At 46.9% G+C, this 27,600-nt stretch overlaps 1 protein-coding gene and 1 pseudogene across 3 annotated transcripts; one reads left to right on the top strand and one right to left on the bottom strand.

The window, feature by feature from the left end:
• Positions 1-17,013: 17,013 nt before the first annotated feature.
• LOC125538196 (uncharacterized) lies at positions 17,014-25,794 on the top strand. Of its 3 annotated transcripts, none has more exons than XM_048701478.2 (8): positions 17,014-17,160; positions 22,532-23,698; positions 23,886-23,976; positions 24,176-24,333; positions 24,409-24,460; positions 24,566-24,645; positions 24,736-24,829; positions 24,949-25,794. In XM_048701478.2, exons 2-8 carry the CDS (start codon positions 22,622-22,624, stop codon positions 25,449-25,451), a joined length of 2,055 nt encoding a protein of 684 aa, XP_048557435.1. In that variant the 5' UTR covers positions 17,014-17,160; positions 22,532-22,621; the 3' UTR covers positions 25,452-25,794. The 3 variants fall into 3 exon arrangements, with proteins under 3 accessions (XP_048557435.1, XP_048557433.1, XP_048557436.1); XM_048701476.2 differs by lacking the exon at positions 17,014-17,160 and adding an exon at positions 20,336-20,631; XM_048701479.2 differs by lacking the exon at positions 17,014-17,160 and adding an exon at positions 20,659-21,600.
• Positions 25,795-26,712: 918 nt separating this feature from the next.
• Positions 26,713-27,400, bottom strand: LOC147985621 (putative B3 domain-containing protein Os03g0621600; annotated as a pseudogene).
• Between the last annotated feature and the right edge of the window lie 200 nt (positions 27,401-27,600).

Genomic DNA, 27,600 nt, shown 5'->3' with positions numbered 1-27,600 from the left:
TACTCACTTCTCTCATATATATTATGCTTAGTATTGTTGGACTATAAAATATAGGGGGAGTTTTGATCCGAATGTGTGTGTCATGCCATCTCTAGGTGCACACATTCTAGGGGAGCCCGTCTATATTTTGTAGTTCTTAGTTTTCTTCGTTTCATTTCTTTTCCTTGCGCAAATCCCTAGTTGTCATCAATCCACCAAAAAGGGGGAGATTGTTACGGCATATCTCTCTCAAGGTAGTTTTGGTGATTGATGACAACATGTTTGTGGACTAATCTTGTGCTTTGAATAATTCACAGATTCTCCCCTGGCACGAGACGCCTTCTTTGCTTCACTTCGAACCCTAGAAAGAACTTCAACTCTCCCATGGAGGACATCTTGAACTTTGAGGTCATGAGAGCGGCAAATTCCTCATTGAAAGCTTTGTTAGGAGAACCAAAGATAATATCATCAACATATAATTGGCACACAAACAACTCCCCTTTGACCTTCTTAGTAAAAAGAGTGGGGTCGATTAGCCCAACTTCAAAACCACGGTCTTGTAACAACTCGGTAAGGTGGTCATACCACGCACGTGGGGCTTGTTTAAGGCCATAGAGTGCCTTATCGAGTTGATACACATGATCGGGAAAGTAGGGATCCTCGAACCCGGGGGGTTGCTTGACGTAAACCAATTCATTAATGGGACCATTAAGAATAGCACTCTTCACATCCATTTGTTGTAACTTAAAGTTATGATGAGAAGCATATGCAATCAACATGCGAATGGATTCAAGACGAGCAACAGGAGCAAAGGTTTCACCGTAGTCGATACCCTCTACTTGGGAGTAGCCTTGTGCTACCACACGAGCCTTGTTGCGAATGATAATCCCATGGGCATCTTACTTGTTCTTGAATATCCACTTGGTTCCAATGACATTATGGTTCCCCATTGGCCTTGGCACAAATCTCCACACTTTGTTGCGCTCGAAGTTGTTGAGTTCTTCGTGCATGGCATTGATCCAATCCGGATCTTCTAGCGCCTCATAGACCTTGTGGGGTTCCACACAAGAGACAAACGCGTGATTCTCACAATAATTTGCTAATTGTCTACGAGTGCTTACCCCCTTTCTTAAGCTTCCAAGCACATTCATCATGAGATGATCCTTGGTGGAGAGCTTGGAAGCAACCTTGGCGGCACGACGCTCTAATTCCTCCTCGGTGGTGAGTTGAGGAGCGGTTACTTGATCATCTTGAGCGCCGTCATGAACTTGTTCTTGATCTTGAACTTGCTCGGGGGAGAGAACTTGACCTTGGGCATCACTTGGTGTGTCACCACTGTCTTGAGTATGATATTGCCCTTGGTCTTGTTCATGAGGTTGAGGGCCTTCACTTTGTTCTTCGGAAGCGTGTGGGCCTTGGGTTGGTGATGGCTCCACTTGAGTGGAGCATTGTCCTTCTCCTTCGTCCACAAGGGGTTCCTCAATGGGTAGGATGAAACCAACACCCATTCTTCTTATGGCTTGAGGACGAATTTCATCACCTACATCACAAGTGCCACTTTGCTCCACTTGGGAGCCGTTATTCTCATCAAACTCCACGTTACACGTCTCCTCAATAAGTCCCGTGGATTTATTGAGGACATGGTAAGCATGAGAGTTTGTAGCATAACCAACAAATATGCCCTCATAAGCTCTAGCCTCAAATTTAGACAACCGAACACCTTTCTTGAGAATGAAACACTTACACCCGAATACCCGGAAGTACTTGAGGTTGGGCTTGTTACCGGTGAGTATCTCATATGGGGTCTTGTTCAAGCCCTTGCAGAGGTAGAGCCGATTGGATGCATGACACGCGGTGTTGATGGCTTCGGCCCAAAAGTTGTATGGAGACTTGAACTCCGCCATCATGGTCCTTGCCGCATCCATCAACATCCGGTTCTTCCTCTCCGCAACACCGTTTTGTTGAAGGGTGTATGGTGCGGAACATTGATGCTTGATTCCCTCATCACTAAGAAATTCATCCAAGGTGTAGTTCTTGAACTCGGTGCCGTTGTCACTTCTTATTGTCAAGATCTTTGCATTGTGTTGACGTTGTGCTTCATTTGCAAAGTCAATGACGGTTTGTTGGGTCTCACTCTTCCTCTTGAATAAATACACCCATGTGTATCTTGAGTAGTCATCCACAATCACCAAGCAATACTTCCTACCTCCAAGACTATCGAAGGATGGGGGCCCAAAAATATCCATGTGAAGGAGCTCCAAGGGCCTCTTTGAATAAATGATAGTCGTGGGAGGGTGAGCCTTCTGATGTAGCTTTCCTTCGATACAGGCACTGCAAGCACGATCTTTAACAAAACTAACATTCGTTAGTCCACGGACATGGTCCCCCTTGAGAAGACTTTGCAAAGATCTCATATTGACATGGGCTAAACGGCGATGCCAAAGCCATCCCACATCAACTTTAGCCATTAGGCATGTCGCGGTCTTAGTGGGTCGCTCCGAAAAGTTAATCACATATAGACCATTCTCGACATGCCCAACAAAAGCTACTTTAAGAGTCTTGCTCCACAAGAGGGCCACGGTATCGATATCAAAGAAAGTGGCAAAGCCCATGATTGCAAGTTGACGAACGAAAAGTAAATTGTATGCAAGGGACTCAACAAGCATGACCTTCTCGATCGTGAGATCATGAGAGATGACCACCTTGCCAAGTCCCAATACCTTAGAGGATGAGGCGTCACCCCACTCGACATTGGTGGGCATAGATGGAACTTTGTGCACGTCCACCACCAAGTCCTTGCTTCCGGTCATATGATTTGTAGCTCCTCTATCGAGCAACCATGATCCACCACCGGAAGCAAACACCTACAAGAGATCAATACTTGGTTTTAGGTACCCATTTTGTGATGGGTCTTTTGATGTTAGTAACAAGGGTCTTAGGAACCCAAATAGACCATTCAATATACTCATGAAGAGAACCAACAAATTTGGCATAAACATGCCCATCACTAGCACGACATAACACATAAGAAGGATTAAAATCGCCGGCTTTGTTGGGCCCTCCTTGACAATGTTCTTCCTCTTCTCCTCGGGGACACTCTCTCCCTCCCTCACAAAGGTTTGCATGAGGGTAGGAGGTCGTTTGGTCTTGTCATTCTTCTTCTTGTTCTTGGAGTCGGGCACGTACCCAACCCCTTCCTTGGCCACACCTCCTTTTTGGTTGATCAAGAGATCGTTGAGGTTCTTCTTGCCCTGTATGCAAGTCACAATACCTCTCTCAAGTTGCTTTTTCAACTTAGCATTTTACTCAACAAGATGTATATGCTCACAACATGGGTTAGTAGCATTTGCATTATCAATTAAAACCATATGAGGAAAAGTTGCTTTCTCCTTAGTTAGCTTCACTTGAAGTTGATCATGAGACTCCTTGAGACTAGCGTGAATACCCTTCAAGGCCTTGTGGGCCTTGTCAAGTATATCAAACTCCTCTTTGAGTCTAGCAAGATCAACTCCGAGTTTGGCCTTGTCGGAATTTAGCATACGAGAAACCATGAGGGCATGATCATAATCTTTCTTTAACTTAGCATGATCAACGTTGTGTGACTCCTCAAGAGCCAAACGAAGACCACGCTCTTCCTCAAGAGCATTGGAAAGATCCGAAATCTCATCGGCATAGTCACGACTATGCCCTTCCATCTTAGAGATGGTGTCTTCGTGAGCCTCGATCAAGTCATTGGCCTCACCAAGTTGTTCCAAGAGAGCAACAAAGTGCTTCTTGGATTTTCCCTTGAGTTTGCCCATAAAGGCCTCAAACTCGTTAGCCTCCACATTAGCTCCCTCAAGTTCATTAATGCTATCCTTTGGGAAGGATGATTAATGATGGTAGTTTTGATGTTGGAGGTTACCTTGTTGGTGGCTTTAGCCATGAGGCACTTGGCGGTGATGCTCTCGTTGGGTGAGTCGAAGAGAGACACCCGTGACGTTGTTGCAATGGCAACAGAGGCCATGGCAACCGACTCATCATCTTCATCATCATCATCATCCTCATTGTACTCTTCTTGCACAACCAAAGCCTTGGGAGGAGTCTTCTTGGTGAAGTTGTTCTTGTTGGGGAACGACTTGACCTTGTCCTTTCGGATGAGTTTGCCACCATTGTCTTCCCTCTTCTCATACGAGCATTCCGCAACGAAATGACTCACGTTGCCGCAGTTGTAGCAAGTCCTTACACGTTGCTTGCCCCTTGTGCCACTCGAGTTGTTTTTGCTAAAGTTGGGCCTCGAGTTTTTCTTGCTCCAAAATTGCCTTGAAGCAAGTGCCATGTGTTCATGATATGCATACTTCGTATCTTCGGGGTTGCTCTCCTCTTCTTCCTCTTCTTCTTCTTCCACGGTGAGCTTGGCCTTCAAAGCAAGGTTAGGCTTCTTTGCCCATTGAGAACGGAGCACCGCATTGTCGGCGGTCTTGTCCAAAATGTTCATGGCCACAAACTCATTCAACACTTCGCTTGAGGTCAAAGTGTGGAAGTCCAGTCTTTGACGAATGACGGAGGACATGGCCTTGTGGTAGGGAATCATTGCCTTGAGGAATTTGCGCTTGATCCAATTGTCATCCGTGTCCTTGCTCCCGTGATCTCGTAGTGAGACCGCGAGTTTGGTTACTCTCCGATAAAGCTCACGAGGTTCTTCATCTTCCTTCATTGCAAACTCATCGGCCTCATCTTGTACCACTTCATAGTTGGAGCGTTGAATGCTTGCGCTTCCTCGGTAGAGAGACACGACACAATGCCATGCATCTTTGGCCAAGGCGAAGGGACGAAGATGAGGTAGGTCTTCGGGTGGAATTGCATCTTGAATGATGAAGAGAGCATTCTCATTGAATTGATTGTCCGCGGCTTCTCGAGGAGTGAAGTTGCTTGGATCATGTGGATAGAAACCTTCTTCAATGATTCTCCAAAGGTTAGAGTTCACATGATTTAGATGACGTTTAAAGCGGTAAACCCAAGAATCAAAATCCTCATTTTTCACAATCTTAGGGGGAGGACCGGCATGATTCAAATGAGTGGAGGGAACCGGTCCACCATAAACAAGTGGTGGTTCCACATGGGCAAAGATGCCGGTGCCATTCTTGCCACTAGGAGAAGGAGCCTTTTCACTACTAGCTTCCCCCTTGTCGGGGATAGCATCCGACACCTTGTTGGCGGGATCACCCACTTTCAACGGTGCGGTGGATAGTTTAAGCCCCTCAAGAAATTTAGTAAACATGCTTTCAACTTCGGTCGTCATGGAGGTTTTCAATGTCTCCAAGGCCACATTGAACTCCTCATGAGAGACCGAAGTTCCCCCATCTCCCGTAGACGAGATCGGATTCACACCGGAGTGTTCCTCCACACCGTCTACGGTATCAACCATACTCTTTGGACGGTAAAGTCCTTAATAAAGAGACGAGGCTCTGATACCAATTGAAAGGATCGATATGGTTGAATAGAGGGGGGGTGAATAGGCAACTACCAATTTTTAGCTTTTCTTTACCAAATTAAACTTTGCATCAAAGTAGGTTGTCTAGATGTGCAACTAGGTGAGCAACCTATATGATGCAATAACAACAAGCATACAAGCAAGCAAGGGTAGAAACACTAAAGAGCTTGCACAAGTAAAGGTAACAGATAACCAAGAGTGGATCCGGTGAATACGAGGATGTGTTACCGAAGTTCCTTCCTTTTGAGGGGAAGTACGTCTCCGTTGGAGCGGTGTGGAGGCACAATGCTCCCCAAGAAGCCACTAGGGCCACCGTATTCTCCTCACGCCCTCACACAATGCGAGATGCCGTGATTCCACTATTGGTGCCCTTGAAGGCGGCGGCCGAACCTTTACAAACAAGGTTGGGGCAATCTCCACAACTTAATCGGAGGCTCCCAACAAGACCACGAAGCTTCACCACAATGGAATATGGCTCCGAGGTGACCTCAACCGTCTAGGGTGCTCAAACACCCAAGAGTAACAAGATCTGCTAGGGATGAGTGGGGGAATCGAAAATCCCTTGGTGGAAGTGTAGATCGGAGCCTTCTCAACCACTCCCGAGCAAATCAACAAGTTTGATTGGCTAGGGAGATAGATCAGGCAAAATGAATCTTGGAGTATTTAATGGAGCTTGAGCAATAAATGGAGCTTGGGGGAGGAAGAGGTAGGTGATAAGGAAGAAGGGGACTCCCTTTTATAGTAGGGGCAACAATCCCGTTGCCCCCACCAACCAGCCCCGCACAGGCGGTACTATCGCTGAGAGGGGGCGGTACTACCGCCAGAATAGTGGTACTATCGCGCCAGCTAGCGGTACTGCCGCGCTGAGCAGACTAGTAGGGAATAGATCCAATTGTGGTACTACCGCGGTGGTAGGGCGGTACTACCGCTCCAGGAACGGTACTACCCCACTACAACCGTGACTAGTGCCGCAAAACCCGACACGAGAAAAAGACCTCTCGAATCGAGGCGGTAGGAGCCAGACTGCCCAACGGTACTACAGCAGTGGGGTCAAGGGCGGTAGTACCGCTGTGGAGCGGTACTACCGCGGGCAGGTCACGGTACTACCGCTGCATGCCAACTTCCATCATTTTCCTGCCTTACCTTGATCTTTTGTTGAGTTTGTTGGCTTATGCTCGTTCTTTCTAGTTGTTTTGCGTGTTCTTGTGTTTGGCTCCATGTGATGACCCTTCCGAGCAGCAAGGTTGCCGTATCAACCCCGGGCGTGCCACATCAAAATGCTACCGTACCTCTGAGCCAGTCGGTGGTTCCTCGAGCACCCAACCGCCTCCGGCAAGTGCATCTGCAAGTGTTCCTCCACCTCCTCAGCAATCGAAGCGGGCCGCCCACAAACCCAAAGGGAAGACTGTGACTGAGATGACCAACAAGGAGTTTTGGGAGAAGCGTCGCCGCAACCCCTATGCGGTGGCCCAAGAACCCTCTTTGGTCAACCGCCCGTTCTGGAACCCTTTTTAGTTTGTCATCTACTTTGATGTGATCAAGGCCAAGAAGAATCTTTTTGTTGATGTTCGCTCCATTGATACTGATGCTATGGAGAAGGACCCAGAGTACTTTGGCGAAGCTCTTCAGATGTGCACTCAGCTGAACATTCTCAGGATCATGCAATTCAACAAGGATTTTGATGCGGATTTGGTAGCTCAATTCTATGCCACCGTCCATCTTGGGACGGATGTCGACAGGACTCTGACATGGATGACCAATGGCAAGCTGCTTTCTGTCAAGTGGAAGGCTTTCATGGAGTTACTTGATGTGGTGGATACTGGGCTTGAGACTCCTGTCGGTTTCCGTCCTCATCGCAATGCTACATCCACCCACAAGCAAGCCCTTTGGCCCTACTGCACTGTGAAGGTTCACCCAGTAACTGAGAAGAAGACCTATGAGCTGTCTCCGTATCTGGACATTCTTCATCGCATATTCCGTGAGACTCTCTTCCCTCGGATCGGGAATCTGGATATTGTCCACTCTTACCTCGTGGACATGCTCCTTTTCTGTTAGCATGAGAAGGACGCAAGCACTGGAGAGAGCCTGGATATCTCTCATGTCATGTGGTCTGAACTTCTATCTACCGTGTCTGAGCGCAAGTGTCCTATCTATGGTCCATTCATCATGAGGCTCATTGAGAGGGCCTGGGCACAGACTTATCCCAGAGTGTTGCTAGAGACTGGAGACTTGGTGTCTCATGAGATCAAGCGTCTGAGGAAGAAGGACAACTGGACAGCGCCTCACACAGGGGGTCCATCTGCTACTGCTGCCACAGGGGGTCCGTCTGCTGATGCTGCTGCTGCTGCTATCATGGGGACCGAGGGTGAGGCTGCTACTGATGATCATGAGGAGAACTTTGGCTCCTCTAGTGCAGAACCGTCGTGGGCACAGAAGCTTAAGCGCAGGATGAAGAAGCTTTTCTGCATGGAGTCTCATGGTCAGTACATGACTCATGTGGCGGAGAAGCATGCCAGGACGCGCCACAAGGAGCTCATGCGTCAGATGGGAGCAACTGTTGCCAGTGGGTCTGAGGGTCAGATCATTGAAGAGGAGGACTGGATTCATCAGAATTGCCACTGGACCGACTCCGATGCCAAGCAGTTTTCGACCCACGATGAAGATGCAGAGATGTGATGTTCGAGCTCTTCCGTCTCCCATCACCTGGAGTCGTAGTGTCACTCTATGCCCTTTTTGGTGTCTCGCTGCCAAAGGGGGAGAGAGTGTAGGGAGATTTGCTTCTTGTGTCGTGCTTTGAGTCGTCTTGTGTTTTGTTGTGTGTTCCTTCTTTGGTTTGGTTTGGTGTGAGACCTAAGTTCTAGTCATATGGTGTAAGACATATGCTCCCTATCGCTACCTTATTACTTATGTCATTTCAGAGTACTGCAGTTTATTGTGAGATGCATGCTTGTCCTATTTACTCACTTCTCTCATATATATTATGCTTAGTATTGTTGGACTATAAAATATAGGGGGAGTTTTGATCCGAATGTGTGTGTCATGCCATCTCTAGGTGCACACATTCTAGGGGAGCCCGTCTATATTTTGTAGTTCTTAGTTTTCTTCGTTTCATTTCTTTTCCTTGCGCAAATCCCTAGTTGTCATCAATCCACCAAAAAGGGGGAGATTGTTACGGCATATCTCTCTCAAGGTAGTTTTGGTGATTGATGACAACATGTTTGCGGACTAATCTTGTGCTTTGAATAATTCACAGATTCTCCCCTGGCACGAGATGCCTTCTTTCCCTCGGAGTGTATTTCAAGACGGTGTAGCTCTTTCGTTTCTTTCTCGGTAGACTAGTTGCGTAGAGGGCACCGTACTATCAAGAGGGGGGCCGCTGGGGTTTTGCATGGGTGGAATCATCACGTACACATCAGCTTCTCACCCTCCGAGCTTTTCCTGTCCATTGAAGAGATCTCTCCTCTCTTCCTTGTCCTATCTGGGTCTAAGCGGCAGTACCGTGCACCCAGCGGTAGTACCGATGAGAAGCCACGGGCGGCAGTACCGCTCCGCAGCGGTAGTACCGCCGTGGCGCCACAGCAGTAGTACCGCTGGGGGCCTGGCACCTCCGCCTGGTCCTCAGCTTCTTTGAGAGATCCCTTCTCCCTCTCTCTCTCTCACCCCAGTGGTAGTACCGCACTGCCTGCGGTACTACGGGCGAAGGGTCACAAGCGGCAGTACCGCTCCATAGCGGTACTACCGCCCTTGACCCCACTGCTGTAGTACCGTTGGGCAGTTTGGCTCCTACCGCCTTGATTCGAGAGGTCTTTTTCTCGTGTCGGGTTTTGCGGCACTAGTCACGGTTATAGTGGCGGTAGTACCGTTCTTGGAGCGGTAGTACCGCCCTACCACTGCGGTAGTACCGCAGTTGGATCTGTTCCCTACTAGTCTGCTCAGCGCGGCAGTACCGCTGGCTGGCGCGGCAGTACCGCTGTTCTGGCGGTAGTACCGCCCCCTCTCAGCGGTAGTACCGCCCTGTGCGGGGCTGGTTGGTGGGGGGCAACGGGATTGTTGCCCCCACTATAAAAGGGAGTCCCCTTCTTCCTTATCACCTACCTCTTCCTCCCCCAAGCTCCATTTATTGCTCAAGCTCCATTAAATACTCCAAGCTTCATTTTGCCCGATCTATCTCCCTAGCCAATCAAACTTGTTGATTTGCTCGGGAGTGGTTGAGAAGGCTCTGATCTACACTTCCACCAAGGGATTTTCGATTCCCCCACTCATCACTAGTAGATCTTGTTACTCTTGGGTGTTTGAGCACCCTAGACGGTTGAGGTCACCTCGGAGCCATATTCCATTGTGGTGAAGCTTCGTGGTCTTGTTGGGAGCCTTCGATTAAGTTGTGGAGATTGCCCCAACCTTGTTTGTAAAGGTTCGGTCGCCGCCTTCAAGGGCACCAATAGTGGAATCACGGCATCTCGCATTGTGTGAGGGCGTGAGGAGAATACGGTGGCCCTAGTGGATTCTTGGGGAGCATTGTGCCTCCACACCGCTCCAACGGAGACGTACTTCCCCTCAAAAGGAAGGAACTTCGGTAACACATCCTCGTCTTCACCGGATCCACTCTTGGTTATCTGTTACCTTTACTTGTGCAAGCTCTTTAGTGTTTCTACCCTTGCTTGCTTGTATGCTTGTTGTTATTGCATCATATAGGTTGCTCACCTAGTTGCACATCTAGACAACCTACTTTGATGCAAAGTTTAATTTGGTAAAGAAAAGCTAAAAATTGGTAGTTGCCTATTCACCCCCCCCCTCTAGTCAACCATATCGATCCTTTCAGTGGTCTATCACTGTGCTTACATTAACAACTACTCCCTCCGTCCCATAATATAAGAACGTTTTGTACAGTACACCAGTGTTCAAAACACTCTTGTATTATGGGAAGAGGGATTGGTTCATTTTGTAGCATTATGCATCTTATCTCCCTCGCCCACCATTTACTAAAAAAGATTAGATCTATATTTAATCTTACCAACAAGTAGAATACACAGACAATGCCAGTGCAGAAGTGTAGCCCATTGCTCTTGTCAGTACATTTTGTCATGTAACACTTGTACTTCCAGGGATTGGTAGTTGATTATGTAGCATCAATCTGCATCTGATCTTCATTATCCTCTATCCCTTCCAGTATTATCATATCTATAATTACTCTCTACAAAATGTAGAGTACAGGCAATGCTTATGAAGAAGATTCTGTGCTGAAATTCTTGAGTTATCCTTCCCTTGACATGGAGAAGGGCATTATAAAGCCGGTGTTAACTGTTAGTGTAAGTCAGTCCTTCTAAAGCCTTTATCCTCAACTGCTGTTCAATTTGCTCATACTCCCTATCGTTTACTGCTGTTTAGTTTGTTGTTTCTACCAAAATGCATGTTCATAAGAACCGTAAGTTCTAAGTTTTACTTGTAAAATCAAATTCCTTATTCATACCATGCACATTACTTAATACTCCCTATATGTATGCTTGTTTTTGTGGATCTATAATCCAGTGTGTGGTGAAGCAGCCCACGTTTGCACCTTGTCATCTCCTGTTTTATCCTACTGATGTGGCTGATGATATGAACAACATGCCATGCACATTATCCAAAATAGATACAATGATTTTCTTTGCCCTTCATCTATGCTTGTTATGTTGACATGGTAATCCAGTAGTGTGGTGAAGCTCCCCGCATTATGAACAATGCCAAATTATGCTATTGATATTTTGAACTTACTCTTTATTTTCTAATTTGAAATTGGATAGAATTGACAGAACAGTTATCATCTTTGTTTATACACGTGCAAAACCTGTCATCTCTCTGCTTTGTTTCAGGGTGATATGCCTAATGGCATGCACAAGTCTGCTAAAGGCTGTGAGACAAACCCAACATATATTCCAGCAAAGAAGGCAAAACATCTTGAAGATAGCGAGACAACCCCAAAGTCTTGTCTTGATGCAGTGTTCAAGTTACTTGAGACTAACAGTCAGACAAGCTCACAGAATTTGTTGTCTGAATCAGTTCGACTTCTTCAGTCCCAAGTTCTAACAGAAAGGCATTCTGCAACTCAACTTCGACTTGAAGTCCTATCTCTAAGAAAGATTGCGGAGAACACCAATGAGAACCTCATCGCTAAACAGCTACACCTGGAAGCTATAACCGACATGCTAGGCCGGTCTCACAGCCTTGCTCAGTAGCTTGCGCAGCAGTTCCCCCGCAAGGCTAACCTTTCTTGAACTGTCTTGGAAGTGGTCTCGGTTCAGTATTATTTTGTTACGCTGCAATGGTGCCCAGTTTTTGTAATCTGCTTCTTCGTTGCGCTTTATGATCACTGGTGGCAAACTTCGATTCCAAGTGGATGTAATATACCTTAAATCTTTTATTGTATAGTGTAGGTTTATTCTTAGTTACTATGCCGTAATTTCTTTATTGTATAGAGTAGGTTTGTTCTTAATTCCTACTAGTTACTGCCATCATTCGCTATCTAAAAAAAATCAGATGTAGTCGACCGGACCGAAACATTCGACCCTAACGGGCCAGGTTTTTAGCGGGCCACAATTGGGCCGGCCTGCGTCTTTCTTGAGCCCGAATGATTGGGGCCTTCACACATTGCGCCAGGCCCAAACTTACAAAGGCCTATATGTTAGTTGGGCCTTTTGTCGACCCAGCGCTTAGTTTGGCCCAGGTAGCGTTGGGCCATTAACAGGCTGAATATTGTACTGGCCTGTTACGGCCAAGATGAAACCACGGGCCTTTAGCAGGCCAAAATGCATGTTGGGCCTCAATTTTCACTAGTCGTCGACGGGCCTTCAGCAAGACGAAATGTAGACCGGGTCGTTTTGGGCCCAGTTAGCTCACGGGCCGTTACCAGGCCAAAACATATCTCGGGCCTTAGTTGGCCCACTGATATCATGGGCCTTTAAGAGGCCGAAAGCTTAGCACAGGCATCAACGGGTCAAATTACGCGACATGCCTTTAACAGGCCCAAAGTCACGTTGGGCTTAACTGTTGCCACCTTTAGCATGGGTAGTTAGTGGGCCCGATGTCCCGTCGGACCATATATGGCCCATGGGCAGCACGGGCCATTCCCAGGCCGAAAGTCACACCGGGCTGAAATGGGCCCATGTCTACATCAGGCCTCTAATAGGCCGAAAGTCACTGGGCTATAGTTGGGCCCAAATATTCGACGAACAATTAACGGGCCAGATCTAGCTTTGGGCTGCAAATGGGCCCAAATATTGGGCGAACAATTAACGGGCCAGATCTAGCTTCGGACCGTAAATGGGCCCAAATATTGGGCAAACAATTAACGGGCCAGATCTGGCTTCGAGCCGTAAATGGGCCTTTATTAAGCAGGTCGTTATTGGGCTGGCCCACTAGTACCTGATTAAGTTCTACGGGCCTTTGACTGGGCCGGCCTTTTTAATCTATATGTGCCTCTGTTGGGCCCAGCCACGTGTCTACGTATCATAGGCATGTCTCCTCCAATGGACGGGCGACATCTGACCCACTGGCGAGCTGACAGGTGTTTCCTTCGGCCAATCAGAATTTTACACGTGGAAATTTCCCATTAGTCAGGGCTGTTAACGGGTTATCGGATCCAAAATCCAACCCGATAGATTAACGGCGTTCCTTTACGGTGGATGCCATGTGTCGGTCACCCTTGACGAAAGCACTTCTGTGACGCGCGATTTATCGTCATGGAAGTGGACACTTCTGTGATGATAATTTTGGTAATGTCATGGAACACTTCTACGGCAACACAGGTATGACTATCTTGATTCTGTCATAAAATCGTCATGGATGTACATGCATGACAAAAAACATGACCTACTGTGACAAACACGTATCATCACGGAAGTGTATTTTTTTGTAGTGAATGGTCTAAAGTGCCTATCCAGAATTTTCTAGACTTAGTTTTTTTGAAACTGGAACTATTTTCTACTGCGGGTATCACGGAAGTTCGGGAGTCCTACTCTGTCACGACTCGAAGTATGGCGTGATCTGGAAATCCAAAACAGAGTAACAAAATACTGGACTCGTACTAGGACTGGTAGCGGAGATGAATCTAGTGGAACTCGGACTGATGGCGGAGATGAATCTGGTAGAACTCGGACTGGTGGCGGATATATGTTGCAGGTGGACTCGAATTGGCGTGATGGCAGCGGATATGTGGTGGCGTATATGGACTCGGATTGGTGGTGAATATGTGGTGGTGATATATGGTAGTGGCGATGAAGTTGGTGTGGTGGTGGTATATGGCAGCAGCAATGATGATGATGCGGTGGTGATATATGGCAGCGGCGACGTGACAACCTGTGAATAGAACTTGAAACTTTAAAGAACTAGACGCTAAGACCAGCAACTTGACACGACAATGCAACCGCAAATTCAACAAAGCAAATACAGAAAAGATTATGCAAAGGCTCAGATTGGTTCGGATAGTATGAACTAATCCTAACTTTTTTGGCTTTTTCGTGGACTATACGTATGAAGACAGACTCGATCTAAACTATAAGAAACTGTAAAATCTCACCGAGCAACCTGGAAAAATCTGATACCACTTGATAGAGGCAAAGGTGTCCCGTCTTTCGATGAGATGGTGGCTATCGTTTTGGAGGAAGTCGACTTTGACGAAACGACTACGAACGTGCGAGGACGTCGCGCCTTAGCAACCGCTAAACCAACTCCGAGAGGTTATTGACCATGCCGGGGCACGATCAACCTGACCACGAAGGTATGTTTCCTGCAGGCAAACGAAGAACAAGCAAGAAACTAAGATTGCAATCTGGATATTGCGAATATAAGAGGAAAACTTTATTGATCAAGGTGGGGTTCTGTGACACCTTTGTCTGGTCGTTGAACACAAACGAAGAACACAAAGTTGCAGCTATGGCGAACTTTAATCTAAACAAAACCCAAAGTCTAAACGATGCCCTAAGGGCTGTATATATGGAGGAGAGAGGGGGAAATTTCGTGGCCCTTGGAGGAGGGGTCCGAAACCAACCCTAACTCTTATTTCCCCACACATACAGACTCTAAAAACAGCCTATAATCAAGTATTTCAAAATTACATGGGGCTGTCCCAAAAATAAGGCGACGCAGCACCTAGAATAGCCTCTGGACGAAACTTATGAAATGGCATCTTGTATATTTCGTCCAAGGCTTCATGCACTCATTATGGCGGCTTCAAAGTCCTGGAATCATCACTTGTAGCTCCGTTCTTGTTCCCCTTGCGCATGCCATCATCTCCATGCTTGAACTTTCTCCAAGGTTCATCTGTCTTGTCCAAGCTAGGCCCTTCATTTGTAAGCAAAACAAACATATCCAATTTAGGCAGCATCATATTCTCATAAACATTAGAACCGTTACCAAGAAACGAAAGTGCCTGGTAATTCAATTGGTGTGCGCGAGCTCTAGCAATTGGTCCAGTATGTATAGCAGCAGGGGTTGTGGGTGTAACAATGGTATTGATGTCCTCATCAGTACACCCCCCGGGATCTTCATAGCTGAGGAGCATGAGTAGTGTCCCTGCGAATCCCTACAGACCGCACAGACGGAGCCTTCGATGGCCGCCCTTGAGACAGCGTTGTCCACTCTAATCTTGTCCACACCCTGGGGAGGAGGAATCCATACTGGACGTGATCTGTTTGGGGTTACCTGTGACGGAGCAGCAGCCTGTTTTGGCTTGCACGCCTCTAGCTCATGCAAGTATTTCATGATAAAAGCATGTGTGGCTTGGGGGCCTTGAAAAATGTTCTCGTGCAATGCTTGCCTTCTTGCAAACCAGATGGCCCAAAGGGTGACGAAAACTTGAGTGAATTCACTGGGAGGGATTGACCCAGCGTTTATCATCAGGCTCCGTGATACTGTTTATTGCCTCAACCAAGTCTGGATTCTGCAATGCCCACACACAGCGAGCAGCATGGCGGTGTAGAAGAGAATGTTGCCAGGAGTCCTCGCTGCCACACAGTCCGCATATTGTCACCGTAGACATGTTACGGCGGTGAATGAGGTCTGTAGTTGGGATATACTGCTGGGCTAGTCTCCAGAGGAAGATTTTGATCTTTGAAGGAACATCTATCTTCCAAGATTTCTGCTCGCCTTCAGCATCGGATGCATCTGCTCTGCCTTCTAGCCAGGCTTTTCGTCGCAGTTTTGTGGTGACCAATATCCAGTATGCAGAACGCTTCGAGAACACTCCGTTTTTCTCGTGTATCCAGGAGGTGATGAATAATAAATGAAAATACCAGTAAACCACCTTATTGGGCCGGCCTACTACTGGGAAGACGTGGGCCTAGCCTCCGTTGTTTGCCGCTGTTTGTTGTGTGCGTTTAGTGGAAGAGACATTATTGGGTTTCTTTAGCTCAGTCCACATTCCGTCGGTTCTCCAGAATATTCGACTATATTATTATAGTAGTACCAAGCATGATGAGAGTGATTTTCTTTTCCTAAAAAACAAGCATCATGAGAAGGACAGTTTATAGTGGCCTGGCGCATGCATGCCCGGCCGCGTACCAGTGCGTCCACGAACTGGTAGAGCATATAGGAGCACTCCTACTTGTTAATAGTAATAAATAATGCAATCGATATCTCGCTGCAAATGATCCTGACAGTGACAGGCGGTCTCCGAATCCTACGATCCGAATTAACTAGGTAATCCAAAGAGATACCGAATCGCGCCAGATTAATCCAGGAGATTTATCATTGCCCGCCTCGCCTCGCCTCCCCTGAAAAGGCCGGGACGCGCATAGCATAGCATGGGGATAGTACACTCTGATCGTGGCCATCTCACTGGGCCGCATCCCCACGACCTCGCCTCGCAGTCTCACGCGACACGGCGATCACACGTACGTACCCGAAAAGCGATCGCTTGTCCAGCTCCAGCTCCAACGATCCATCCATGTGCGCCGCAGCGGTGGCCGTGGACGTGGAGGCCGGAGCACGCCCCACTTGCTCCACTCTGCATTGGCATTGGCATCTGCGCTGCGACCCTGCAAGTCGCGACCGTAAACATGTCGCTAGACAAGGCGGACGTGCTCATGGTTGGCGCCGGAAAGCTCGCCGGTCACATGGACACGGGCGCGGGCACGTAAATAACCCATGCCGCCCGAGGTGATAGTAGGAGTACGTTAGCGGCGGAGCCGGACGTGGAGCATAACCATGGCAGCACGCGGCTGCATAAACAAAGCCGGCGTCCATCTGGCGACCTGCACTTTTGGAAATTATTGCGAGGGCGAGGGCGAGGGGATCCACGTCAAAGCTTTCGAAATCTTAACTAACCCCGAGCCGGGATTAGACGGGGCGAGCTGAGAGCCACATGCTTTCGCTTTGTGTAATCTCCCTCCCCGCTGTTTGGAGTTGATCCAGCGTCTCGTCTGACTTCACAGCGAGCGAATGCGCCAAAGTGTTTGACATTGCGGCAGCTCATGGGTAACAGTATCACTGCTACAACTTGGGAGTACTAGTATATTTCTGTTTGTCGCCCTTAGCCTAATCCCTGCCTACAAATGGCCGCATTAGGGCCTGCTTCTTCTTCTTCACCACCTTCGTCCCAGACAAACCGCTCCCACTAATGAGCATTAGCCTTGCTTCCTGAACCCGAAACATACCTCCCAAAACATCACTGCAGCCCCGTCGCTTCTGCTCTGGCAACTCTGGATGGAATAACTCCCCTGCAGAAGCTTAATTAGGTGCGTGCCCATCCCTGACCAACGCACAGGCCCTTAAATTCCGCGCTTGTTTGATTCTCATGTGCATTGCAAAGTTTGTTCCTTGCTTGTTTCAGCACTCTACCCGTTGCCTGTCCGTGTCTGTCTGCTCCTCTGGCATGCATATTCTGAAAACTCTCGCTCAGCGATGTCTTCGTTTCAGAGTTTCTTCAGAGCTAACTGCCGTGCATACCATGATTATATCTTACTTTTCTTTCTGTTCTCTGAGCGCTTAATTAGCTATTATCTGCGTTGTGACGCTCCGGTCTGAGATGCGTTCAGTTATGTGCGGAGCAGAGGCACCTTGACTGCATTTCTCTGTCAAGACTCGACAGACAGCCTGAAACATTCATACATTCTCTGGGAAAATAGTCGTGCATCTGGCGCTTTCTCTTCAGTTATTATATCATCTAGTAGTACCTTTCTAGCGCGAAAAGAAAAAAGAATTGCAAGTCCTACTACGTGCTCGTCAGCACAGCCATATGGCAACCTGTAGCCCCGCGGAAACGATGGTACAAGAAACAGGAGCAACTCGTCCAGCACAGATACACAGCCATAGACCCATAGTATACAGCGTATAAATTATGCAAGCTAAGTTTGACAGATTAGATCCGCTAACCTGTAGGCTGGAACATTTTCGCCGCTAAATCATTTTTCTATCTATCTAAAACAACTAAGATCATTATACCCGGTGCAAGCATTAGGTCCACATCATATCAGCAAAGGAAAACGCTGTGCCACCGGCCATTTTCCTTCTTCTTTTCAAGGCACACCGTCCATTTATTTATCCCCGTGAACTAGCAGCAGTACATGCGATGCGCGTAGTACTAGTCTAGCCCAACATGTGAACGCGGACGATCAGTCCACAAAGTGTCATCTTGTTCTACGATCGGAAGGTCTAAAAGTCGAATCAGGCTTCCGTTGGAAAGAAGCATGGGGGTGAGTGGGTTATCTGAAGAAAAGCCTCCAATTGGAGGGGGAGATCGATAGATGCTGAAAATAATCGAGGCCACTAGCTCATGGCTCCATCACCCCCCCAACCCAACTCACATGCATCACTGTCCCGCTGCCCCTTTATCCATAGTTCTATGGCACTTGTTGCAAGTTAACAACTGTTGGCATGAGAGCGATCAAAGGGTTGTGTTGTTTGTCTAGACGCGTGCGAAGAACCGGGATGTGTTCCACAAGTGCCGCCAATTAGGTAGGTCTCCATCTCTTTCTCTAATGTATGCTATGTATAGTGTATAGAGAGATCACATGTGGAAGATATGTTGGATGGCCTAAATAATGAAGTGCACCCCGGGTCTCTTACAGCATAGTATTTTTCCGAAATAATTGAAAAACCATATTCTTTATTTTAGGGAGTGTGTTTATTGATTTAGGAAGAAAAAAAAATCGGCTCTAAAGGGTATGTAATCATTTCCAAAAATAATTCGAGTTCAAGGAGACTGGGGCCATTTTGTAATTTCCTGAAAAATGGCAACTATTGTCTTTTGAGTCTACATTCTGAATTTATGTAAAAATATATATGTGGTTAAATTCTTTTTTGCCTCTTTATTCATTCCGAGGAATGGTCGCTTTATTGAGCTTTTTTAGCTACTCGGATATGTGTAAGATAATAACAAATGAGCAATTTGGTCATCTTTCCCTACCACAGTCACATTACGGTTATTTAGATTTTTCACAAGTTCATTTCTGATCTCGAGATTTAAATTTGAAGGCAGAATAGCACATCGATAGAACGATATTAATGCCATATCAATGTGTTTCCTTGAAACCTAAAGTATTGATGACACCAATGAAGTGAATTTTTTATGTTTCTCCTCAAGTCAGTTTTTTTCCTTACCATTCCTTTATTGTCAACTTGCGGGTTGCCCCAAACCAAACAAATGTACTGTAGCTCATGCGTAAACTAAACTGCATCTCCCCGCCAAACAAACAAACAAAACAAAACTGCATCTGAATATACTTCGTCTGTTTCAAAATATAAAAGGTGTATTAGGCCTCCTTTGGTTTAGAGGAATTTCATAAGAATTCTAGAGGATAGGATTTCTATAGGATTTTTTCCTTTAGAGCCCTTTGGTTCATAGGAATGGATTCCTATTCCTACATAGGATTGGTTCCTATTCTCCACATTTCATAGGAAAATAAAAAAGAGCCTAGACTCAATGGAAAAATTCCTTTGGTGCAACCAAATGACATCTTGTTTCCTATTCCTACTCATAGGATTTGAGATACATGTCATTTCATTTCCTACAAGATTCCTATTCCTATGATAATCCTATCCTATGAACCAAAAGATGCCTTAATGTTTTGAAAAGTTCAAGTTCTCTAACTTTAGCCAATTTCATAGAGAAAAATATCAACAACCACAATAATATTGTAGACTTCGATATATTTTTGCTATAAACTCAATTAAACACGGAAAATTTTGACTTTTTTTTACAAAAATCAACAGCCTTATATTTTGAAAAACAGAGGAAGCAGGAAGCAATTTCAAGAAAACAGAAAGACGTACCCTCTCCGTCTAGGTGTGTAAGTCACCTTACGAAAACCAAATAATCCCAAAACACTTAGGCACCGTACATTAACTCCCCCCTTGTTTCTTGTCTTGTGGCATATCAACCAATAATATATGTGGGCCGTGCATGCTTTCAATGACTTAAGACTACCAAACATAACATGCAGTGATTAGTTCATTGCATGCAATGCTATTAATTAGCAAAAAAACATTAAGTTTTCTCGTTTTCCTCTCTGCCTTGATCGCGATGCACAACGTAAGATGACTTACACACCTAGACGGAGGAAGTAGTAGTATGACAACATAAAAAACGCCTCACTTCCACGACAACATACCTGTCGTCAGAAGGACCCAGAATTAAAGTTACTCCTATTTCAAAGTCGAGGGGACCAAAATAAACCCCAAAAATCACTTCACATTTCTAAACTTTTGTTTGGAAGGTAGCAGCAATCCCAGCGAAAATTCCGTAGGTTTCCATGCCGTTGGACACGCAGCAGCAGCCAATCAAGAATCAGAAGAAGATGGGGGAAAAGACCGGCCGAGCACCGGGCCGGAGAATGCGATGCGACCGATCAAAGGCGGACCGCGTCGCGATTTAGCGTTACAGCTCCATTTATTTACACAAGGGAACAGCTCGACCGCCTAGGAAACCAAGGCCACAAGGTACGTACAAAGACGGAGGGAGGGAGCGCACGGAAGGAGCGGAAGAAGAGTCCAAGAACCCCAATCCCAAGCTCCAACCGGAACGAGTCCTCATTCCCCTCCCCTCTGTCTGTCCCCCCTCGAACCCTCCGCCGGCCGCCCCGGGAGCAGCAGCAGCACCAGGCACCGCGCGGCTGCCTGGCCGCCGGAGGCCTTGACGGCGGCCGGAGGCGACGCCGTGAAGAGCCGATCGATTCTCCTCGTCCGGAGTCCTCACGCGCGCGGAGAAGGTGACGAGATTCGATTCCTTTCTGTCCTTCTTTTCTTTTCTTTGGGGGGTCGATCCGTATGGTTTGGTTGCTGGAATGGCACAGTGATTTGCTATACGGAGTGTCTCCTTCTCCTCCTCTGTGGCCGTTCCTGTTTGAATGGAACAGTTCGTGGGCAGTGGGATATGCTTCGTTATTTTGGGGGGCTCGGTAGTATTTGCTTTCTTTTCTTCCGAGCCTTGGATTTTAGCCCGCCTTCGTTTTGCTTGCGCCGCCTGAGATTCAACTGCAAATTTTGCCCATCGAGTTGCGATCGGAGCGCCGGTAATCACCAGAAGCTTCGAACGTTTGTTTCAGGAAAGGGACTTCTTTTTTGTGTTTTTGTCATTTTGAAACGGACGAGCGTTGCTTTTCCCACATTCTAGTAGTAGCACACAACTGAATTGAACACCAGTGCGACCAGATTATCCCCGTTGAATGGCGCCGTTCTGTCGAGATCACTCTGTCTAGTAACTACCAGACGATCCGTTTTCATTCACATCGCATTTACTACTATGGCTTGCAGTTTTTTGTACTCATCTGTGGCGATGCAGTTAAATTCTCATTTTCATCTGAGACGAAGGGGAGGCGCCGAAAAATAAATCCGTTTCATTTGTTAGCGCTGCCATTTGTGCACAGGAACCAAAAAAGCACCGCAAATCAAAAACGAGAGATCGCTGCCGCATCTTTCTCCCTTTGATTGATGAGAGGAGCAGCGTAAAGACGCGTCTTTAATGGCCAGCCACGCGCCTACGCCCGAGCCCGTCCGGCCGTCGGCGTAGCGGTAGTGGTAGGCGTTAAAATAGAGCAGCCAGCGCGCGGCGGCAGCGCACGTCGCTGGCCCCCCGCCCGCGCTTCTCCCTCCGGTGGCACGCAGACGCAGCAGCCAAAGTACTACTGCTACGGCGTAGCAGCTGTTTTTACGTGCCGTCCTCCTCTCCTCTCCTATACGTATGGCCCTTCTTTTTTTACTTTTGTCTCTTTAGCCTTTCTGCGCTGTTTCTAGCTGTTGCTTGCTTGCTTGCTTGCTTCCCCTCGGGATCTGCGCGCCATGCCGCTGCCGCTGCTGCTTTGTGGCCTCCGCCGCCGCCTGCCCGTGTGGGTTGGTCGCCTGCTTCCTCTGCCGGCGCGGCGGGATGCCCAACGTGGGTACGGTTTGGCAGCGCTGTGTTGGTGAGCTGTTGCCTTGTTGGTGAGCAGGACCCCGGTGCTCTGCCATTTTATTTTTAAATTTGGAGTTGGGTTAGGAGTTGCTAGGTCAGAGGGAGGAGAGCCTGTGCGTCTGTGCTTGTGTTTTCCCCTTGCATCAGGCTTCCTGGCATGGTACGTACGCAGTTTCTTGATGGATGACCAGTTGATCTGCAATGCTGCTTGCTGATGAACTGCGTGATTCGTTTATTTTGAGTTGTCTTGTCCATCCAAGGCCTTGGCGCTTCTTGTTTCGTTGGATTATCATGTGGGAGTGGGGCATCTCTGTGCTCCTCCTCTGCTGGCTGCAGGGCCAGGACTGCTGCACGCCTTAATCTTACTTTCCCCACTTGCATATCAGTGCTTGCCATGAGCATTTCTTTGTACCTGAACAAGTGTAGATAGTATTATGATTGTTGCTGTTATACCATCGCTAGTTTCATGTAATAATCTAACTGGTTATCTAATTGTACACACATAAGTTTAATGTAATAAATAAAACCATGCGATGTTGGGCTAGAATAGAACTGATAAAGTTGGTCAGCCATCGCTGGATAATTACTTGACATATCGGGTACTCAATCGTTTCTTTTGCGTTCAGTTCATTTCCACTGTACTGTACTTCATGTTTTTCTCATGTTCTCGGCTGCTCTATTCCATGTCGGCAGCCTGACATTTGCGTTGTCAATTGCAGATGACATTTTGATCACTACTCACCTTTCACACTGGTCGACAAGACCTCTGTGCCGATTGTTTTCTCAATCTAGAAGAAATTTAGTGCGATATGCCAAGATCCAACTCAGACAGGGATGATATCTTCTTTGATGCATTTGATGATATTAGTTCAGCAAGGGAGCCTTCATCATCAGATGATTGTAGTACGAGTGGCGAAGGATTGGCGCCAAGGGAATTTGAGTACGACATTTGGGCAAACGAGCCAATGAGTGTTAAAGAAAGGCGGCAAAGATTCCTGGAGGGAATGGGATTAGATGACTTAGGTTCCACTAAAGTGGATCTTCCTCAATGTCAGGCAGAGATAACAAGTGCTGACACTTGTGCTGACTTGCAGGAAAGGACTGTTATGAGCGACGTCTCTTCTTTGGGTTCATCTATACCTGAGAATGAATCAGCATTTGATGCCGCCTGCTGCATTAGGGATCTGGATAGTGGAAAGAGATATGTAGTTCATAATGGCGGGCATGACGGACTAACTAGCTTTCTCAAGGATGTTGCAACAGATAAGGTGTTGTCTCTTCTGGAGTTTGAAAGCTTAGTTGGTGTTTCTCGATCTGTTCAAAAGTTATTACGAAGAGCATATTGCCAGAGTCCTGCCCTGGCAACAGAGGCAAAAGAGGCTATTGGTGGAAAGAAAAAGGATATCAAAAGCTTGTGCAAAAACTTGATGAAGAAGAGGAGTTTCGGTGGAATGTGCAAGACTGATGTCCATGTAAAAAGCTGCACGACAAGTATACCATCCAGAACAAAAGTTCAGCACCGAAAGAAGAAGAATGCGGAATTCTCTGCTGTCTATATGGGTCAAGAAATCCGGGCTCACAACGGTTTAATTAGAGTAATGAAGTTTAGTCCGTCTGGCTGGTATTTAGCAAGTGGTGGTGAGGACTGTGTTGTGAGAATTTGGCAGATTACAGAAGTGGATGCACATTCTAAAATGTATGGGGGAGAGAACCACTCTCATGAACATGTAGAGAAAATTAAAATCCTAAAACCGAAGCTAGAAGAGGGGCAGGGCCGTGCACTTGCAGTTATGCCAAGCAAGGGTTTTCACATTACAGAGAGCCCATTGCATGAATTACATGGCCATACAGGTGATGTCCTGGATATGACATGGTCGAATTCAGATGTAAGTTTCTCGTTTGGTTCTCTAGAGCTATCACATTACTTATGCTCATACTCAACCTACATTTTGGCCTGAAATACCATGATTGTCTGTTAACATGTTTTCATGTATCATGAACATACTCTTAGATTATTATCTTTTGTTACATTTGCTTAATTGCTTACCTTCATTGGCTTGGTTTTGACTGCAGTGTCTGTTGACCTCATCAAAAGATAAGACAGTCAGATTGTGGAAAGTTGGCTCAGATGTTTGTCTTGGAGTATTCAGACACAAAGACTACGGTAAGCAGAAATATCATAAACCAACTGTTGTGTGCTTTTGATGGCCTAGTGCCTTGCCCATTGTTGATTTCTTACATTGTTCTACTGGTTTTGTTGTTTTAGTGGCAAAGAGTCTTATCGTATACTCCAAATTTTGAGCCATTGCAGTTTCAATATTTCCATGAATAAGAACTTAACTTTCCTTTGAAATTGCCAACAGTGACGTGTGTTCAGTTCAATCCTACTGACGAAAGATACTTCATCAGTGGTTCAATAGATGGTAAAGTTCGCATTTGGGATGTTCTACACAAGCGGGTCGTCAACTGGGCTGATACCAGGAATGTTATATCTGCTGTTAGTTACCAACCAGATGGAAAGGTTTGGATCTGATCAAAATGTTATTGCAGATTATTTTGCATTACTGAATACTAATTCATGCTCTCTGTAAATCAGAATTTTGTTGTTGGCACGACTGGAGGAGTTTGTCGCTTCTACGATCAATCAGGTACATAGAAGTCAACACTTACCATCCATGTGGTTTTTGTTACTTTGCATGTCTCTTAGTAATGATATATTATAGTACTCTCAGCTGAGCAGTTCGTTTCTGTAGGTGAAGACATCCAACTAGACAAAGAATTGTTTATGCAAGGGAAAAAGAAATCTGCTGCCAATCGGATCAAGAGTCTGCAGGTGTGATATCTGCCATGATATTCTCTACTGGTAGTATATTTGGAAGTAATTGTTATGCCGATAAACTAATTTGTGATTGGCACTTGGCAGTTATGTACAAGTGATTCCCCTAGATTCCTAGTTACATCAACAGATTCCAAGATTCGAGTTGCTGATGGTGCTGATATCGTCCAAAAGTTTAAAGGCACGTATATTTTTGCAGAAGTTTCCATCCTTCATTGGCTTAGAACGTTTCCGTTTTCACATGTTTACGTTTCATGATCTCAGTGATCCTAACACCATCCTTTGTGCTTTACGATGCAGGGCCTTGGAAGTCGAAGGCTCTTTCATCGCCATCACTAACATCAGATGGCAGATATCTTATATCCACCGGCATGGACTCCAATGTCTACATATGGAATTTTGACAACTCAAGCAGCGCCTCACAGAAAGGTGAAGCCAAATCGGTTCGATCGTGCGAAATGTTCTTCTCCAAGGACGTGACAACCGCGGTGCCATGGCCGGGGGTGCACCAAGACAGGCATGTCAAGCCGTCCCGCTTGCCCGAGAAATCTGCCAGCGCGTCGGCTTTACGCCGCCATGGAGGAGAAAGCCGTTCCCCTGGGACATGGTTCTTCGCGGACGGCATGAGGGGGTCTGTGACGTGGCCAGAGGAGAAGCTCACTTCGGCGAAGCCTGTCAATGGCCCCCGGCTGGCTGACTGTCTCTCGGCGATATCGGCTGCCTGGAACATGGTGATAGTGACGGCGAGCCACGGCGGCGTGATCCGGTCCTTCCACAACTACGGCTTGCCTGTGACGTTGTGAGGTTGTAAGCTTTGGTTATTACTAGTTTCTTCTACTGACGACCTTGAGTTGTTTTTTTGTTCTTCCTCCGGAAGTGTTGGGGGAGTGGTGGAAGAGAGGTTTGGTATAGCACCAAGAAAAGAGGGAATGTTGTACCACGGGGGTCCCTAGCTTCTGAAAAGGAGATTAATCAGTGGAGATGCTCGCTTTTGTCTGCAAGCTCTCTTTTTTTCTTTATGAAAAGGCCTCAAAATTGTTGCTTAGGTTTTTTGTTGCTAGGTCCTCTCTACGAGGTGACTAGCATATGTAACCCTGTTGAAGCTGTTTTCAAAGATGGTGGGCAAAAATCCTTGTGTGTATTTCACTCTTGGAAGACCAGACAGTGCAAGTCCTGATGTTTTGGCTGCATTTAAGTTCAGTTATTGTCAGTCAAGCTGGTGACTGGTGAGGTGAGGTCTCCCACCGGTTGCTTCCAGACTTGCAGTCATGATCATGTGCTTGTTGAGATTCTCCGAGCTGTGGCTATGCGCGTTCGGTACAGAAAGCGCTACTGGAATGTTCCAACTTGCCAACTTGGTGAGTTGGTGGCAGGAAAAGCTCCAACCCTAGTCACGCGGAGCCGCACGTTTCGGTCGGTTCGGCTCGCAGCCGTTGCCTGCCTCCGCCCCATTTTAAAGTTGCAACATTGCACGTTCCTGATGACGACGTTCACGAGATACATGTTTGCTGCTAGGCTCCACACTGACGTACAACACAGGGTGCCAACAGTGAGTGACGGGTCTACAGGCAGTGTATTTGTTTGTGGGCCTGTGCTGATGTTTTTTTCTTTCTTCTATTAACCATGGTGCTACAAGGGGAGTGTCTGGTTCTCGTAGCAACTTTTGCCTGTATAGCATACAATTTTCAATTGGGCCTGACTGAGGAAAACATGTGAAAAAACATCCGCACCTAGTTTGGTTGGCTGCATACCTTCTAGCTTGCATGGAGCGTAACGAAATGTGGCCTGTTTGGTTGCCCGCTTGTTTAGACGAAACACACAAGGCATGGTGTTTAGTTTCATGCAACATCTGTTGTCTTGTAACCTCTTTGGTGAGGTGGTGAGGTTACCAGCACACATGGGCCTGTAGGACAACCCAAAGACACACAAAAAATAGCATATTAACATAGTTTAAAACAATAGCAAGCAGTTTTAAACATAGTACCACACTTAAACATAGCAGTTTTGAAGCAAATCAGTATGATATAGTCGATACTAAACCAGTTGGAGCAACTGAGAGTTGTCCTAGACATTTACGCCGAAGGCGTTGTCGTGCCTCCCGCACTTTGTCACCACTTCAATGCCTTCGTCGTTGAAGACGATGACCTTCAGCGTGTCGGGAGTCAGCAACTTGAAGGTCACCATGTACCCGATCTTGATCTGATGGACGACGGCGGTGGTGGCCCAACCCTAATCGAGAGTGGCCCTGCCGTTCATCAACCTCACAGTGACCCTCCACGAGGAGCCAGTGTTTGTCTTCAGCTTGAACTCCGTCGGCACGGTCAAGAAGTGCTAGGTGAAGTCTAGGGGCATTGGTATGCACTCGAGCTACGGGGCAAGGATCACCTTGCAGAAGTGAGTTGGCCCACCCTCCTCATGGTAGTGCGTGTAGTTCCGGCACTTGCCGCCAGGGGACTCCTCAACGATGACCTCGTTGCCTGTGGGAAGCACCTCCTCAGCCGTGTGCGCCACCACCTCCAAGGGCGGCATCACCTCCTTGCCCTTGTCATCCTTCTCTGTATCAATCTAAGTTATGAACAACACAAAGTTCATGGCGTTATGAAGAGCACAAAGTTCAAAGGTTGATCAGCACTAAAACCGATCGTCCAAAGCCCCTATATCTACCCACCCTGACGATCACTACTAACCCACAACCACACTTTATAACCCTATCTCCTTTCTGTCTCTCACTCTTCCTCCTATCCATCGCCATGAACTCCAACCCCAACCCCAACCCTTCCCTTGGGGCATTGGATGGAAGTCTTTCTTCCTAGGGTGGTTGCTCGGTGATTGCACCAAGTTCGAGAACACCATGGAAGTGTCTTTGAACTTTGGCAGCATCGAAGACATGCACAAGGAGGCGGGCGTTGTGGTGAAGAAGGCGACGACGGAGGAGTTGAAGATGCTGATTCC

This window comes from Triticum urartu, chromosome 2A, assembly GCF_056163025.1.
Source record: "Triticum urartu cultivar PI428250 chromosome 2A, HENAU_Tu73, whole genome shotgun sequence".
NCBI lineage: Eukaryota > Viridiplantae > Streptophyta > Magnoliopsida > Poales > Poaceae > Triticum > Triticum urartu.
This window is presented reverse-complemented; position numbering and strand designations above follow the sequence as displayed.